The sequence below is a fragment of the Bos indicus genome, chromosome 25 (assembly GCF_029378745.1).
Source record: "Bos indicus isolate NIAB-ARS_2022 breed Sahiwal x Tharparkar chromosome 25, NIAB-ARS_B.indTharparkar_mat_pri_1.0, whole genome shotgun sequence".
In the NCBI taxonomy this organism is placed as follows: domain Eukaryota; kingdom Metazoa; phylum Chordata; class Mammalia; order Artiodactyla; family Bovidae; genus Bos; species Bos indicus.
Window position 1 is genome coordinate 14,192,076 of NC_091784.1, and position 15,203 is coordinate 14,207,278.

At 39.0% G+C, this 15,203-nt stretch overlaps 1 protein-coding gene and 1 long non-coding RNA gene across 16 annotated transcripts in view; one reads left to right on the forward strand and one right to left on the reverse strand.

Annotated features, from left to right (window-relative positions):
* The window catches only part of MRTFB (myocardin related transcription factor B), a 291,519-nt gene that overhangs the window by 226,524 nt on the left and 49,792 nt on the right, over positions 1-15,203 (forward strand). For all 12 annotated transcript variants that reach the window (XM_070779690.1, XM_070779687.1, XM_070779686.1 and 9 more), the window contains one exon: positions 11,388-11,453. In XM_070779690.1, coding sequence (XP_070635791.1) covers positions 11,388-11,453 — 66 coding nt within the window. The remainder of the gene's footprint in view (positions 1-11,387; positions 11,454-15,203) is intronic.
* Positions 1-15,203, reverse strand: part of LOC109578352 (uncharacterized) — a 106,971-nt gene that overhangs the window by 16,346 nt on the left and 75,422 nt on the right. For 3 of the 4 annotated variants that reach the window (XR_011564021.1, XR_011564024.1, XR_011564023.1), the window contains one exon: positions 895-3,063. The exons of the other annotated variant lie outside the window; for it this stretch is intronic. This is a non-coding gene — a long non-coding RNA (uncharacterized lncRNA). Of the gene's footprint in view, positions 1-894; positions 3,064-15,203 lie in introns of those variants that run through there. 4 annotated transcript variants of the gene reach the window in all.

Consider the following 15,203-nt stretch of genomic DNA (forward strand, 5'->3'; position numbering starts at 1 on the left):
GCTGAATCTGTCAGTCCTGCCTCAGAAATACTTCGTTTGTCAATAGCTGTGTTTCACCGCAGCCCCCACCCTTGTCCAAGTCCCTTTCCTCAAACAGAATCTTAACAGGAATCTTTCCTCATGTAGAGAGAGCCGTCCCGCTGATCTCCGCCCACACTCCGGTCCCTTCAGCAAGTGGAGCCCAGCCTCTGTCTTACTTGTCCCTCCTCAGCTGTTCTCTCCCAGAAGGCCTCTCCCACCCCAGCCCACCCCATTGGCCTGAACAGCTGCAGCTCATCCTTTGACCTGCATCATCGCGTGCAGTTGCTGTGACATCAGGGCCACACGCAATTTGTGACAGTTCTCTGCTCTCCTGCCTTTGTGGGCAAATTGGCGTGCATGTGTGTGTTTGTGTAGGCAGGTAGGCATACCCTTGAACAGCATGCGAGTCAGGAATGGCGAGCCCCCACGCTGCACGCAGTCAAAAATGGGAGTACTGCTATCTCTGCCTCAGAAACAATGGAGTTGATAAATGAGTCAACCAAGAGCAGGAACTGAAACAGTTTAGGCAGAGGCAGGACTCAGTCCCTGATTCTTTTGATTCCACATATCGTGATCTCTGATTGAACACAGACACCCCCCTTCCACCACTTAGTTAACTAAAGATCTGTAAAATGAAAGTACTATAATACAAGTACTATATTTATTGGAAAAAAATCACACATAAATGGACCTGTATAATTCAAACCCATATTGTCCAAGCCTTGTTCAGCTGTGTGTGATGTTTGTGTGTGTCCCATTCCTGAATCCACAAAATGGGAATAAAAACCAAGATATTGAGCCAGGATCAAGAGAGGAGCGTGTGCTTACTATTCTGGGAAAAACTGGAGGTAAATAATATCTACTGTTTTCCTGTTTTGTTGTTAATTGTCTTTTTATTCAGAGAGGCTGCCTAAGGAGTTTACACTAAGACATTGCAGAATCTTTTGTACAGCGTACATTTTCCCATTTTAGAGGGATTAGGAAAGAGCTCTCAGCTGTCAGCACCTCTACCTAGAGCTGCACACTGAGAGTCTAATGTAGCAGGGAGACAGAATCTTCGATTAACCCCAAATAAGAAAAATAAACATTATTTTTTTTGGAACCATGGAGGGTTAAGAATCATCTAGGCATATAATGGGTGCAGAATGAGCATGGTCCTACAGGTTAAAAATTGTCTGGAAAATCAAGTTTTTTTAAGCCTCTTTACAGTGCTGGTGATAACCAATTAAGCAGATGATTTTACTTTAGAAGTGCCTGTTATTTGTGGTATACTTCCATTTTCCCACTGTGTCCTTTATTTCCACTTTTTAACCAAGTGAGATTTCTTTAAATGCACATAGGTACATATAATATCTTTCTGTATGTCTGCCACAGGCTAATGTTGTCCCTGCCGTTCTGTACCAGGTTCCCTGCCTTGACATCCCGTTGTCATAGCATGAGAAGCATACTTTAAATTCATTCCAACTTTTGACAAAAAGGAGAGGGGAATTTGTGTGAAGGTATGATCAGTTTAAAGAAACATGCCCCATTTTTAGCAGCCTGTTTCCATGGAAACAGAAGCAGCAGCCAACCACAGAGTTATCAAAGTGCCTGTAAATTTCCAAGGCTGAGTGTTGAAAATATTGTCTTCCTGACCTCATGCTGCAGATTAATGCAGGAAACCTACAGTGCGTCAGCCTGGACTGCTTGCATGTTTAGTTTTTACTTCATTTTTGCTCTTTCATTTCTAATAGAGAGTAAATGCTGCATTCTTGACTGTGACCTATTCCACAGTTTGTACCACCTTCCTCTTCTCCCACATCCCTCAGCCCCAGTGGACTTCGTAAGGGTGCAGTAGACTTTTGGATGAAAGGCTGTATTTCTGTCTGAGGCAGTCTAAGGCTAACTTTCTTTTTTATGTATTTGTTTGTTTGGGCTGCACTAGGTCTTCATTGCTGTGAGTGGGCTTTCTTTAGTTGCATTCGAGCGCCGGCTCCTCTCTAGTTGCGACGTGCAGGCTTCTTACTGCAGTGGCTTCTCTTCTTGCAGAGCACGGGCTCCAGGCAGCCAGGCTTCAGTAGTCGCAGCACACTGGTGCGATATCGTGGCTCGTCCTCTGGAGCACAGGCCCAGTAGTTGTGGCACAGGGCTTAGCTGCTCTGAGGCATGTGGGATCTTCCTGGACCAGGGATCAAACCCATGTCCTCTTCATTGGCAGGCAGATTCTTAACACTGGACCACCAGAGAAATCCTAAGGTTATCTTTCAAACACTTACTTGCATGGTTTTTTTTTTAATTAACAATGTTGTCTTTCCTTTTTCTAAATGGAAAATAATCATGATATAAAAATTCCTGCTTAAAATGCTGTTTGTACTTGGTAGTATCAGAGGTTTAGATTTATGTGTATACTGTCACTCTGATTTTGCTTCAGACAGGAGGTGGTGGTTGGAGTTTGCTTAATCAGTGCAGATAGCATGACTCTTACAAGACAAACCACCATTTTATTTCTGGCCTTTTTGTATTCCTTTATTTTAAACAACTTGAAGAATAACTTTATTTTATAACTGGCAAATTAGACCCATGAAAATACAACAAAAGGTCTGTAATCTTCGGTTGCTTCTTTTTACCATCTATGAGAGTACTTAAGTGCTTTTTGTTGTTACTGTTCAGCTGCTAAGTCATGTCTGACTCTTACAACTGCAGCATGCCAGGCTTCCCTGTCCTTCATTATTTCTCTCGAGTTTGAGTCCGTGATGCCATCCAACCCTCTCATCTTCTGTCAGCCCTTCTCCTCTTGCCCTCAGTCTTTCTCAGCATCAGGGTCTCTTCCAGTGGCCAAAGTATTGGAGCTTCAGGTGGCCAAAGTACTGGAGCTTCAGCTTCAGTACCGCCCTTCCAGTGAATAGTCAAAGTTGGTTTCCTTTAGGATTGACTTTTACACTTCTCTAATACAAGCTGAATTTCACATTAATTGTAAATGGAGGTGAAATTACTGTCTACCAGTTTTCCAGGCTCTTCTTTACTCCTTTGCCCTTAGCCTTCCCTTTTTCAGTCGTCTTTTACCTTCAAAACAATATAATTAGATTTAAATATAATTAGATGTCACCAACATCAATTCCAAAATGTCTGAAGCCTTAAATTCATACAACTAAGCAAGACAAGTGTTAGTTCTGTCCCATGATAATCACTTGCCACATACAAAATCCTCTTGGTATTATTCTTAAATTTGGCTAGAATTCTCTTTCTATAAAAAATAGTAACTCAGTTATATGCTGTAAGTACATCATGCAACATTAAGTAAAACACATTTATTTATTAAAGTTTCTATATGGCGAGCACTGTAAAAGGTGCTATAGAATATAAGGACAAAGTCTAGAAGGGGAGTTAGAGGCCCCACCCAGAACAACAAAACCTAGAATTTGGTGTGGCAGGGAATGCAGTGTAATATATAGTTGTTATTGTAGTCATCAAATCATTAGAAGACAAAGTCACCATTGATGGTTAATGGAATTATGATGGTGAGGGAGGCTAGCCAGCCATGGGTGGGAATTAAGAAATTTGATTATCGAGTAATTGGTTTCTTAAGGTCTGTTGTTCTGCCAACTGTTCCATTTTTTCTGTTGAGATAAAATTCGCTTAACATAAAAGTAACTATTTTAAAGTGAACGATTTCAGGGGCATTTAACGTATTCACGGGGTTGTGCGACACCTCTATCTACTTCCAAAATGTTTTCATTAGTCCAAGGGAACACCCTGTGGTCATGAAGCAGTTACTTCCCGCCAGTTTCAGGCAGTCACCAGAGTAGCTGTCTCTTTGTATTTACCAGTTCTGGATATTTCACATCTATGGAGAAGGCGATGGCACCCCACTCGAGTACTCTTGCCTGGAAAATCCCATGGACGGAGGAGCCTGGTAGTCCATGGAGTCGCTAAGAGTTGGACACGACTTCACTTTTCACTTTTCACTTTCCTGCATTGGAGAAGGAAATGCAACCCACTCCAGTGTTCTTGCCTGGAGAATCCCAGGGACGGGGGAGCCTGGTGGGCTGCCGTCTCTGGGGTCACACAGAGTTGGACACAACTGAAGTGACTTAGCAGCAGCAGCAGCATGAAATCATAAAATATTCGACCTATTGCCATCTGGCTTCTTTTACTTAGTGAAATATTTTTCGAATTCATCCATGTTGTCACACGTACAGTGCTTCCCTTCTTTTACAGCTGACTAGTATTCCACTGTTTGGATAGGCTAGATTTGCTGGTCCGTTCATGTGCTGTTGACATCAGGACTGTGCTCACCTTTTGGCTGTTGTGACTAGTGCTGCTATGAACATGAGTGTGTATGTGTGTGTTTGAGAACCCGTTTTCAGTTCACCTAGAAGTGGAATTGCTGGGCTGCAACTGTTCTTAACTTAAAAATTTTATGTGATGAGCTTGAGAAAGAACTGCCAAATGTTCTAATTTTGTATCTGTGGTCTTTTTCTCTGATAAAAAATGATATAGTTCAGAGCCATTGAGTGACTTGCTTGTTTCTGGACTGACTTCTCTCCCCTAAGCTGTTACATTATGAGTTGGAGCATTTTAGGGAAAAATAACCATGTTTTTCTTTTCCAACTTGTTCTTCACAGTCTGCAATGAGTATTTCAGACCTTCTTCACTGGCCTCCAACTGACTTTTCCTTCATATGCATCTCATTTTGAACAGATGATCTTTCCTCCTCCTCCTCTGAGAAATTAAAAGCCATCATTTGAAACTTTGCTGGACATGCCAGCCCAAATCTGTAAGCCCACCTGCAGCGACAAGCAATTCTCTGTGCCCTCCTGTCACGGGGGAAGTGACGTTCTTCTTTTCTCTGAATCCCACCCCGCTTCAGGAACCCTGCTGCCTCTTACTCTCTCTCTTGTTCTCATTCATATTCATTCATTTCCGTTCTCTCCCTCCCCAACCCCACCCCCTTTCCCTCTTGCTCTTTATCACTTATAAACCTGTTCAGGTATGTTCCAAGCTTAAGTTACACACCTCTCAAGCCTTCACCTCCCTCCCACCTTGCTGCTCAACGTCTTGAAAGCATTTCTTCCATTACTGTCATTCTCACACTCACCCCTCCTTCCTGCCTAACCTCTTTGAGTCCCATTTCCATTTATCACTCCACAGACCAGCTCCTCCATGTATCAGCAGCAGCAGCATTGGGCCCAGTTGGTCATGAGTGCCTTCTGGAAACACTTTTACACACACTCTCCAGGCTCCTCCTCTTCCTTGGGCATCTTCCGCTTGTTTCCTTTTTTGGACTTTCACCTCCATCTGACCTATAAAAGTGGGCTTTAAGTTGCATTTCCAAGGAGCTTGCTCCTGGGTTTGCTTCTTGCTTCCTCTTCCTATATTCTATTCTCTACCTTGGCAAACTAGGCTTCAAATACTACATAAGTGACAACTTCCAAATTTTAGTCTCCTGCCAAGACCTACCTTCGAAGTCTGGAACCGTGGAACCAATTGTCACTTTGCCATCTCCACTTCTAATTCAGGCATATCCAAGACTGAGCTCCCTAAATGGCCACCGTGTGTTCTTTATCTCAGTTAATGGTCTACCCAGGTTCTTAAGCCAGAATCCCAGGCACCATCTTCATCTTTTCTCCTTCAAACACAACATCCAGTCCTTTACCACATAGTGTTGATTTTGTTCTAAGTATGTATCAAATCTCTCCATTACATCTCTCAGCTGTGTTGGAGTTGAAGGAAAAAAAATGAGAAGCGTTATGCTTACTAGGTTTCTATCCTGGAATATGAAAAAAATTCTACCAAATTTATAAATCAATATATGGTTTACAAGCGAGAACTTAACCAGTTCTGACACCCACTGTAAATATCTCTGCATTCAGTCAAAAACCAGCCCCATCAGCCTCACTGATGCTTTTGATCACTCTTGTTCCCTTACTGGTCACTAGTTATATCAAATGTTACTGTTACTTTGGCATGATATTGTTGGTAGTTGTGGCTAAGAGTAAGTGATCTTTGTTTCTGAATTTAAAAATTACTTTACGGCCTGATGATGTATACTGTGGGGAAGGGATGAACAGAAAGGTCCTCTTTTATCTTGTAAATGGGGAAATAGATTGGTGTAACCATTCAGATTGCAAAGTGACTCTATCAAGATTTCAGATGTGTGTATTTGTATTTAAGTGTTTATACACAAGCACAAACATATGGGATGCCACAAAATGAAGAAAATCATTGCAGCACTGTTAATAACAATAATAGCAGGAAATCTGGGACTTAAGAGTATACGATTGATACATCCACATGTTAGCTATAGCCATTAAGAAGAATGACCTAGATTCCATGTTGGTTTTTTTTTTTTTTTTAAGTAAATATCAAACTGTGTGAATGGCATGATCCCATCCCATGTAATTCCTTTGCATAGTCTATATTTAACATTGCCAGAATATTCACAAAACATTCTCTAGAACCATAGAAATTTAACAGTGGTTACCTCTTTGGAGGAGGACTGGAGGTCTCTGGTAGGATGGACTAGCTTTCACTTTTTTTTTAATTGAAGTATGGTTGACTTACAATATTGTGTTAGTTTCAGGTGTATCACAAAATGAGTCATATTTTTAGATTATTCTCCATTAAAAGTTATTACAAGACATTGAATGTAGTTCCCTGTGCTATACAGTAAATCTTTATTGCTTATGTGTTTCTTATAGTAGTTTGTATCTGTTAATCTTATATATATACCACATCTTCTTAAATCAGTCATCTTGATTGTCACTTGGGTTGTTTCCATGTCTTGGCTGTTGTAAATAGTAAGCTGGGGTCCATGGGTCTTTTTGAAATAGTGTTTTCATTTTTTCTGGATACATATGCAGGACTGGGATTGCTGGATTATATAGTAACTCTGTTTTTGGCTTTTTAAGGAACCTCCATTCTGTTTTCCATAGCAACTGCACCAATTTACATTCTCACAAACAGTGTACAAGGGCTGCCTTCTCTCTATACCTTCTCCAACATTTATTATTTGTAAACTTTTTGATGATGGCCATTCTGATCAGTGTGAGGTCATTGTGGTTTTGATTTTCATTTCTCTAATAATTAGCATATTGCACCTCTTTTTCATGTACCTCTTAGCCATCTGTATATCTTCTTTGAAGAAATGTCTGTTTCGGTCTTCTGCCCATTTTCTGATTGGGGTGTTTGATTTTTTTTTTTTTTTTTAATATTGAGCTACAGTATGATCTGTTTGTATATTTTGGGTATTGTCAGTAGTGTCATTTGCAAATACTTTCTGCCAGTGCAATAGACTGGGTTTTCATTTTGTTTATGATTTCCTTTGCTGTGAAAAAGCTTTTGCTTCTTTTGCCTACAGAGACTGATCTGAGAAAACATCTTTTACTTTTTTTAATGCCCCTTTTTATGTGCATGTTTCACTTTTATTTTAATAGAAATATTCTTACAAAACATGAGTTTTTAAATAGAGAAATTATTGGTACATATATTGATACATTCCTGAATCCCAGGCTTAGAAGGAAAGCATTCAAGATGTGACTGCTTACTCTGTGACTACAAAATACCCATTCACAGTAAAGCACTAAAAATATGGGAATCTTTACAGAACTAACCTCATGGACTGTAGCCCTCCAGGCTCCTCTGTCCATGGGATTTCCCAGGCAAGAATACTGGAGTGGGTTGCCATTTCCTCCTCCAGGGTCTTATTTAGAGGCCAGTTAACCCCTCCTGTATCTAAGTTCAAAAGATAATATGAAGATGTGGTTTTTCTAAATTGTTTTGTTATTCTAGGACCAGGCACCTAAATACATTTAACAATGCATAATAAATTTTTGCCAAAGTCCAACTACTTCATTCTCTTAACTAGTCAAACATCTTAAAAAATAATTTAAAAAAAACTGGAACCAGGTCTGTTTTTTACCTAATATTATCTTCAGAGTCAATACATAGTCAACACTAGAGTATTCTTTAGTTTCCCATCTTTGCTTTTGCCGTCGATTTACCCAGCCTTCATTTGACTGGCTCAGGGTTTGCCTGTGTTTTTTCTCCCCTCATAATTCTGTAGTTTATTCTGTCCTGTGTCTTGTGATTAAATAACATACATTAAATCTTCTCTCTGCCTTGCAGACAAGCACTCATCTCTCCCCACACCTACTCATCCCACCCTCCTTCATACCCCATAATTGAAACTAGCTGTTTATAAAGAATTTCTAAGACCATGGCTGCCTGCTATACTGCTTCCCAGAAAGTGTCATTTCTGCCTTGTTTCTGTAATATACAGTCCTCAGATGTCCCCTTGCAAGTCCCCTGGCCAAAACCTGTGCTTTGTTTTGGCTCATTCAACTCATGCTAAACTGCTGTATGTTGTTTAAAATGCTGCTAATATGAGTTTTTTTTCTTTAGAGTGAAAGGCACCTTAATTATGTCATATTATGGAAACATTTCAAACATTCTAATTATAGAAACAAAAGAGAATAGAGATAATCATCTTGGCTCAGAAAGCAGCTAAACATTTGAAGGGGGTATAAATATTATATGAAAGACATTAAGGGTTTTGTTTTTGTTTTTAAATATTGGAAATTAATCTTAAAATCTTGTTCTAGAAGTGATTTAATCCATTTAAGATTCAGGAGAAAGGAACTAAAAGATGATACTTTTTACTATCTGAGCTATTTCTGATGGTGAAGAAGAATGACATTTCCTCTTGGCTATTAGATAAGCTACCTTTCATTTTTCAGAATGGTGGTTAAAATAAAGTTTTTACTTTTCTTGTATATAAAAAAGAGCAAGTTCAAAACATTTATGTTGGGACTTCCATGGTGGTCCAGTGGTTGAGAATCCACCTTTCAACACAGGGAATGCGAGTTCAATCCCTGGCCAGAGAACTAAGATCCCATGTGCTGTTAGGCAATAAAGCCCACCAGCCACAACAAATACCCAGCACAGCTAAAATAAACAAACAAAAACCACATATGTTGACACAGTATTGTTTTTTGTCTGTTGTAACAAGGAATAACACCAAGAATTTTCAAAATTATATGCATTTTTCTCTTTGTTGAAATGTAGTAGGAAACATGAATGTTAACCCTAAGAGGTAATAACCCACATCATCTTGGAAAAATTCACAAATTAGTTAGAACATTTTTCTCTAAATGCAGCAGATATGAAGTAGTCTGTATTCATGTTTTCACGTGTCTACTATAATTTCAAAGATGATGGTTTGCAAAAGTCTGCTTGCTTTATGGCCACGCCTTATATGGACCACATAAAGATATTCCTCCTTTTAGGAATTAAGGAAATAACTGAAAATTAGGAATAAACTTTACCAAAAAAATCCACCATAGCATTAGCTATGGGAGTTGCAAAAATTGGAAACAACCTACATGATCAATAATAGGGATATGTTTAATAAAGTATGCATGTCCACCCTCATTCCAAGATGCCATTTGCCTAAAACTATGTATCGTGTTTGACACATTTGTCTCACTAGTATGATGCTTTGTTTGTTTGTTTTAAACCAAACAAGGGGGCTGTTGATGTTTTCTTTACCCTTTCTATTTTACTCCTTTCTTTGAAGACTCCCTCACGAGGAAGGAAAAATACTACTGCTGGGGACTCTCCAACAGACAGGGACCACCATGTTCCAGAAGTGTCAGCCTTTGAACTAGAGAGTGTTCTGACCCTTTTCTCTTCTCAGTATTCTTTTCTTGGGATTCTGCCTCTTGAATATGACCACCCTGATTTCAGACAAGCATTAACTTCGGCATTCACAAAAGAATGTCAGAGTATGCAGACATTTGGGTGCTTTCAGATCCACAGGTCATCTCTCTGGTTATTTTTGTTCCTAGTGAGGTACAGTGGGAACATACTATTCTCAATAAACTGTAAGTTATCAGGGAAAAGATCTTCACGTTAGAGCATAATTGATTCAGAGAATTGCAAAACATTCTAATATGAGAACCATGTGCATATATTTTTTGACTCATTAATTTTTTCTTTGCTGTGTGTAATAGAACCTTATCTCAATTGCTTCAGTTCTAAATAAGATGTCAGTGAAGTTTTGTGGTCCTATGGCCCCCAAAAGAAGTAGATAAAAATTTTTTTTTGGTATTGAGTAAAGAATGACATTTATATTTAGCAATGAATACAAAAATATATTTAAAAGACATTTTACAGTCACATCCCTTTTTGAAGTATATGTAAGAGTGGGCTGTGCTCTGCAGTTCAGCACAAGCAAAAAGCAAGGCTGTGACGTGAGGGCTGCAGCTCCCACAGATCAGGCCTTGGGGTTAACTGCAAGCGGAACCATTATGGGCATTTCATTTGAGCCTGGTCCAAACAGGCTCATCACACACTTGCTTTTTAAAAAAAAAAAAAAAAAACAACTGTCTTCCTTCCCTACCGTTTAAGAAATACACACAGGTAATTTTTTTCTTTTTTTGCATATTGACACCCCTAAAGTGTGCCCTTAATAATCCTAACCTTGGTTTTCACCCATGGTCTGAAATAAAAATTAAATGTGGAAACTTAAAATTGAATGTAGGGTAAACCAAGGAAAATGTTTTTCATAGTTACTGCATTTGTTACTCTTTTTTGAAATCAGTTCACTTTCCGGATAGAAACAGAGATGCTATGAAAGGAATCTGCCTGAGAAATCTCGGGGAAAATATATATATATTATTAAATTTGGCCAACAAGATTTCCCCATTTTGTGATATGTACCTTGTTTTCTACACATTTAGTGATTCATTTACTCTTTTAATTAAAATGATTAGGTATCAGTTGATTTATGGCTTTCTTAGAACTTCTAGAATGAGGTACACTGTTATGTTTGTACACAGATTATTAAACTTAAAGGTCTTAATTCAGAAATTTTCCCTTGGATCATTAGTAGTATCTTATAAGTCTAATTTTTATTATGAAGTTGGCCTTCTTTAAAGCTATTTAAGATTTATTCCAGATGAAGTAAGTTCCTCCAGATACATTAATCTTTCCTTAAAATACATTTTTGCTATTAACTTATTTTTAAAAAAACTAGGGAATCTTACATTAGTAAGATTAGTAAGACAATGTGTAAGCCAACTATTTTTGTTTATTTGCTAAGTATGATGTGATTTTATTTATAAAAAAAATACTAGCTTTAATCATTAACTTAAAATTATTAACTGACTAAGCAAAAAATATGCCGAAAGAACTTCAGAGGTCACCCAACGGGCAGAAATCACAAACGGGTTTTTTGTTTTTGTTTTTGTTTTTTGACGGGTTGAATGGTGCCAGGTAATATCCCTATTCAATTCTGAAATAGAAGATTAATTAAGCTTAATTATACCTCCTCTGGACCCTACGGTTGCATGTAAACTCCAATGATGATTATTTCCTTTTTACAGTGCTCCAGCTGAGGCTGCAACAAAGGAGGACGAGAGAGCAACTAGTGGACCAGGGCATCATGCCACGTAAGGCTGACGCGTCCTCGTCATTCTAATGTGATGTAACAACACGGGCATGTCTGAGAAGAAGCTGCATCACACTCTGCTTTCAGTGTTGTCCATTTAATCCATATACAATTATTCAGTGAATTTACAAGGAAAAACCAGGCATCAGCATTGCTGATAGAATCATTTAAAGTACATTCTGGAAACCAGATGCAACTTAAAAGATGGACTTGGATTTTATATTATCAAAAAGCACCTTTAAATTTCTGTAATTAGGGTAATACCAGTTCTTCAATTCAAATTCCAGCCATAGTTTTAAAATAACTGAAATAATTACTCTGGATCTAAGTGAATCCAAAGATACTTGCGAAAGTAGCATAATAAATTAATTCAAAACCTTATTTAATTCAAATTATCTTTGCTAGATGATGGTCTGTATAATTATGCATCTCAATTACAGGATGAATAAACATCCTATTTATAATTAATAAAATCTTCCTTGCCCAAGTAAAGATATTTTCCCAAGTAGCTTTAAGCTTCATCCCTTCATTTTTGAGTTGATTAATTTTAGAATATTTGTCCAAGGTGATTCTTTCCCTTTAATCACCAAACACAGCACTGCCCATCAACAGAAAATTAGATTAAAGATTTACTGAGTATGGCCTTGCTCATCAGAATAAGACCCAGTTTCCCCCTCAGTCTGTCCCATCAGGAAGCTTCCATAAGCCTCTTATTCTTATCCATCAGAGGGCAGACAGAATGAAAACCACAATCACAGAAAACTAATCAAACTGGTCACATGGACCACAGCCTTGTCTAACTCCATGAAACTATGAACCATGATATATAGGATAACTCAAGATGGGCGGGTCATGGTGGAGAGGTCTGACGGAATGTGGTCCACTGGAGAAGAGAATGGCAAACCACTTCAGTATTCTTGCCTTGAGAACCCCATGAACAGTATGAAAAGGCAAAAAGATAGGACACTGAAAGATGAACTCCCCAGGTTGGTAGGTGCCCAATATGTTACTGGAGAACAGTGGAGAAATAACTCCAGAAAGAATGAAGAGACAGAGCCAAAGCAAAAACTACACCCAGTTGTGGATGTGATTGGTGATGGAAGTAAAGTCTGATGCTGTAAAGAGTAATATTGTATAGGAACCTGGAATGTTAGGTCCATGAATCAAAGTAAATTGGAAGTGATCAAACAGGAGATGGCAAGACTGAATATTGACATTTTAGAAAGTAGTAAACTAAAATGGACTAGCCGCTGCTGCTAAGTCACTTCAGTCGTGTCTGACTCTGTGTGACCCCGCAGATGGCAGCCTACCAGGCTCCCCCGTCCCTGGGATTCTCCAGGCAAGAATACTGGAGTGGGTTGCCACTGCCTTCTCCAAAACGGACTAGAATGGGTGAATTTAAATCAGATGACCATTACATCTACTACTGTGGGCAAGAATCCCTTAGAAAAAATAGAGTGGCCCTTATAGTCAACAAGAGTCCAAAAATGCAGTACTTGGATGCAATCTCAAAAATGACACAGTGAGGTCTGTTCATTTCCAAGGCAAACCATTCAGTATCACAGTAATCCAAGTCTATCCCCCAACTAGTAATGCTGAAAAAGCTGAAGTTGAACAGTTCTATGAAGACCTACAAGACCTTCTAGAACTAACATCCAGAAAAGATGTCCTTTTCATTATAGGGGATTGGAATGCAAAAGTAGGAAGTCAGGAGATACTGGGGTAACAGGCAAATTTGGCCTTGGAGTACAAAAAGAAGCAGGGCGGAGACTAACAGAGTTTTGCCAAGAGAACGCACTGGTCAAAGCAAACATCCCTCTTCCAACAACACAAGAGAAGACTGTACACATGGACATCACCAGATGGTCAATACCAAAATCAGATTGATTATACTCTTTGCAGCCAAAGATAAGAAGCTCTATACAGTCAGCAAAAACAAGACTGGAAGTTGACTACGGCACAGATCATGAAATTCTTATGGCCAAATTCAGGCTTAAATTAAAGAAAGTAGGGAAACCACTAGACCATTCAGGTATGACCTAAATCAAATCCCTTATGATTATACAGTGGAAGTGACAAACAGATTCAAGGGATTAGATCTGATAGAGTACCTGAAGAACTGTGGACAGAGGTTCGTGATATTGTACAGGAGGCAGTGATCAAGACCATCCCCAAGAAAAAGAAATGCAAAAAGGCAAAATGGTTGTCAGGAGACCTTACAAATAGCTGAGAAAAGAAGAGAAGTGAAAGGCAAAGGAGAAAAGGAAAGTTATACTCATTTGAATGCAGAGTTCCAAAGAATAGCAAGGAGAGATAAGAAAGCCTTCCTTAGTGATCAGTGCAAAGAAATAGAGGAAAATAACAGAATGGGAAAGATTAGAGATCTCTTCAAGAAAATTAGAGATACCAAGGGGAAATCTCATGCAAAGATAGGAACAGCAAAGGACAGAAATGGTATGGACCTAACAGAAGCAGAAGATATTAAGAAGAGGTGGCAAGAATACAGAGAACTATACAAAAAAGATCTTCATGACCCAGATAACCATGATCACAATGCTGTTGTGATCACTCATCTAGAGCCAGACATTCTGGAATGCAAAGTCAAGTTGGCCTTAAGAAGCATCACTAAGAACAAAGCTGGTAGAGGTGATAGAATTCCAGTTGAGCTATTTCAAATCCTAAAAGATGGTGCTGTGAAAGTGTTGCACTCAATAGGCCAGCAAATTACTCAGCAGTGGCCACAGGACTGGAAAAGGTCAGTTTTCATTCCAGTCCCAAAGAAAGGCAATGCCAAAGAATGTTCAAGCTACTGCACAACTGCACTCATCTCACATGCTAGCAAAGTAATGCTCAAAATTCTCCGAGCCAGGCTTCAACAGTATGTGAACCATGAGCTTCCAGATGTTCAGACTGGATTTAGAAAAGCCAGAGGAACCAGAGATCAAATGTCAACATCAGTTGGATCATCAAAAAAGCAAGAAAGTTCCAGAAAAACATCTATTTCTGCTTTATTGATCACACCAAAGCCTTTGACTATGTGGATCACAACAAACTGTGGAAAATTCTTAAAAGAGAAGGAATACCAACCCATCCTACCTGCCTCCTGAGAAATCTGTATGCAGGTCAAGAAACAACAGTTAGAACTGGATATGGAACAACAGACCGGTTCCAAATCAGGAAAGGAGTACGTCAAGGCTGTATATTGTCACCCTGCTTATTTAACTGATATGCAGAGTAAATCATGCGAAATGCTGGGCTGGATGAAGCACAAGCTGGAATCAAAGATTGCTGGGAGAAATATCAATAACCTCAGATATGCAGATGATACCACCCTTATGGCAGAAAGCAAAGAAGAACTAAGAGCCTCTTGATGAAAGTGAAAGAGGAGAGTGAAAAAGTTGGCTTAAAGTTCAACATTCAGAAAACTAAGATCATGGCATCTGGTCCTATCACTTCATGGCAAATAGATGGGGAAACAATGGAAACAGTGTCAGACTTTATTTTCTTGGGCTCCAAAAATACTGCAGATGGTGACTGTAGCCATGAAATTAAAAGTCACTTGCTCCTTGGAAGAAAAGCTATGCCAAACCTAGACAGCATATTCAAAAGCAGAGACATTACTTTGCCAACAAAGGTCTATCTAGTCAAAGCTATGGTTTATCCAGTAGTCATGTATGGATGTGAGAGTTGGACTATAAAGAAAGCTGAGCACCGGAGAATTGATGCTTTTGAACTGTGGTGTTGAAGAAGA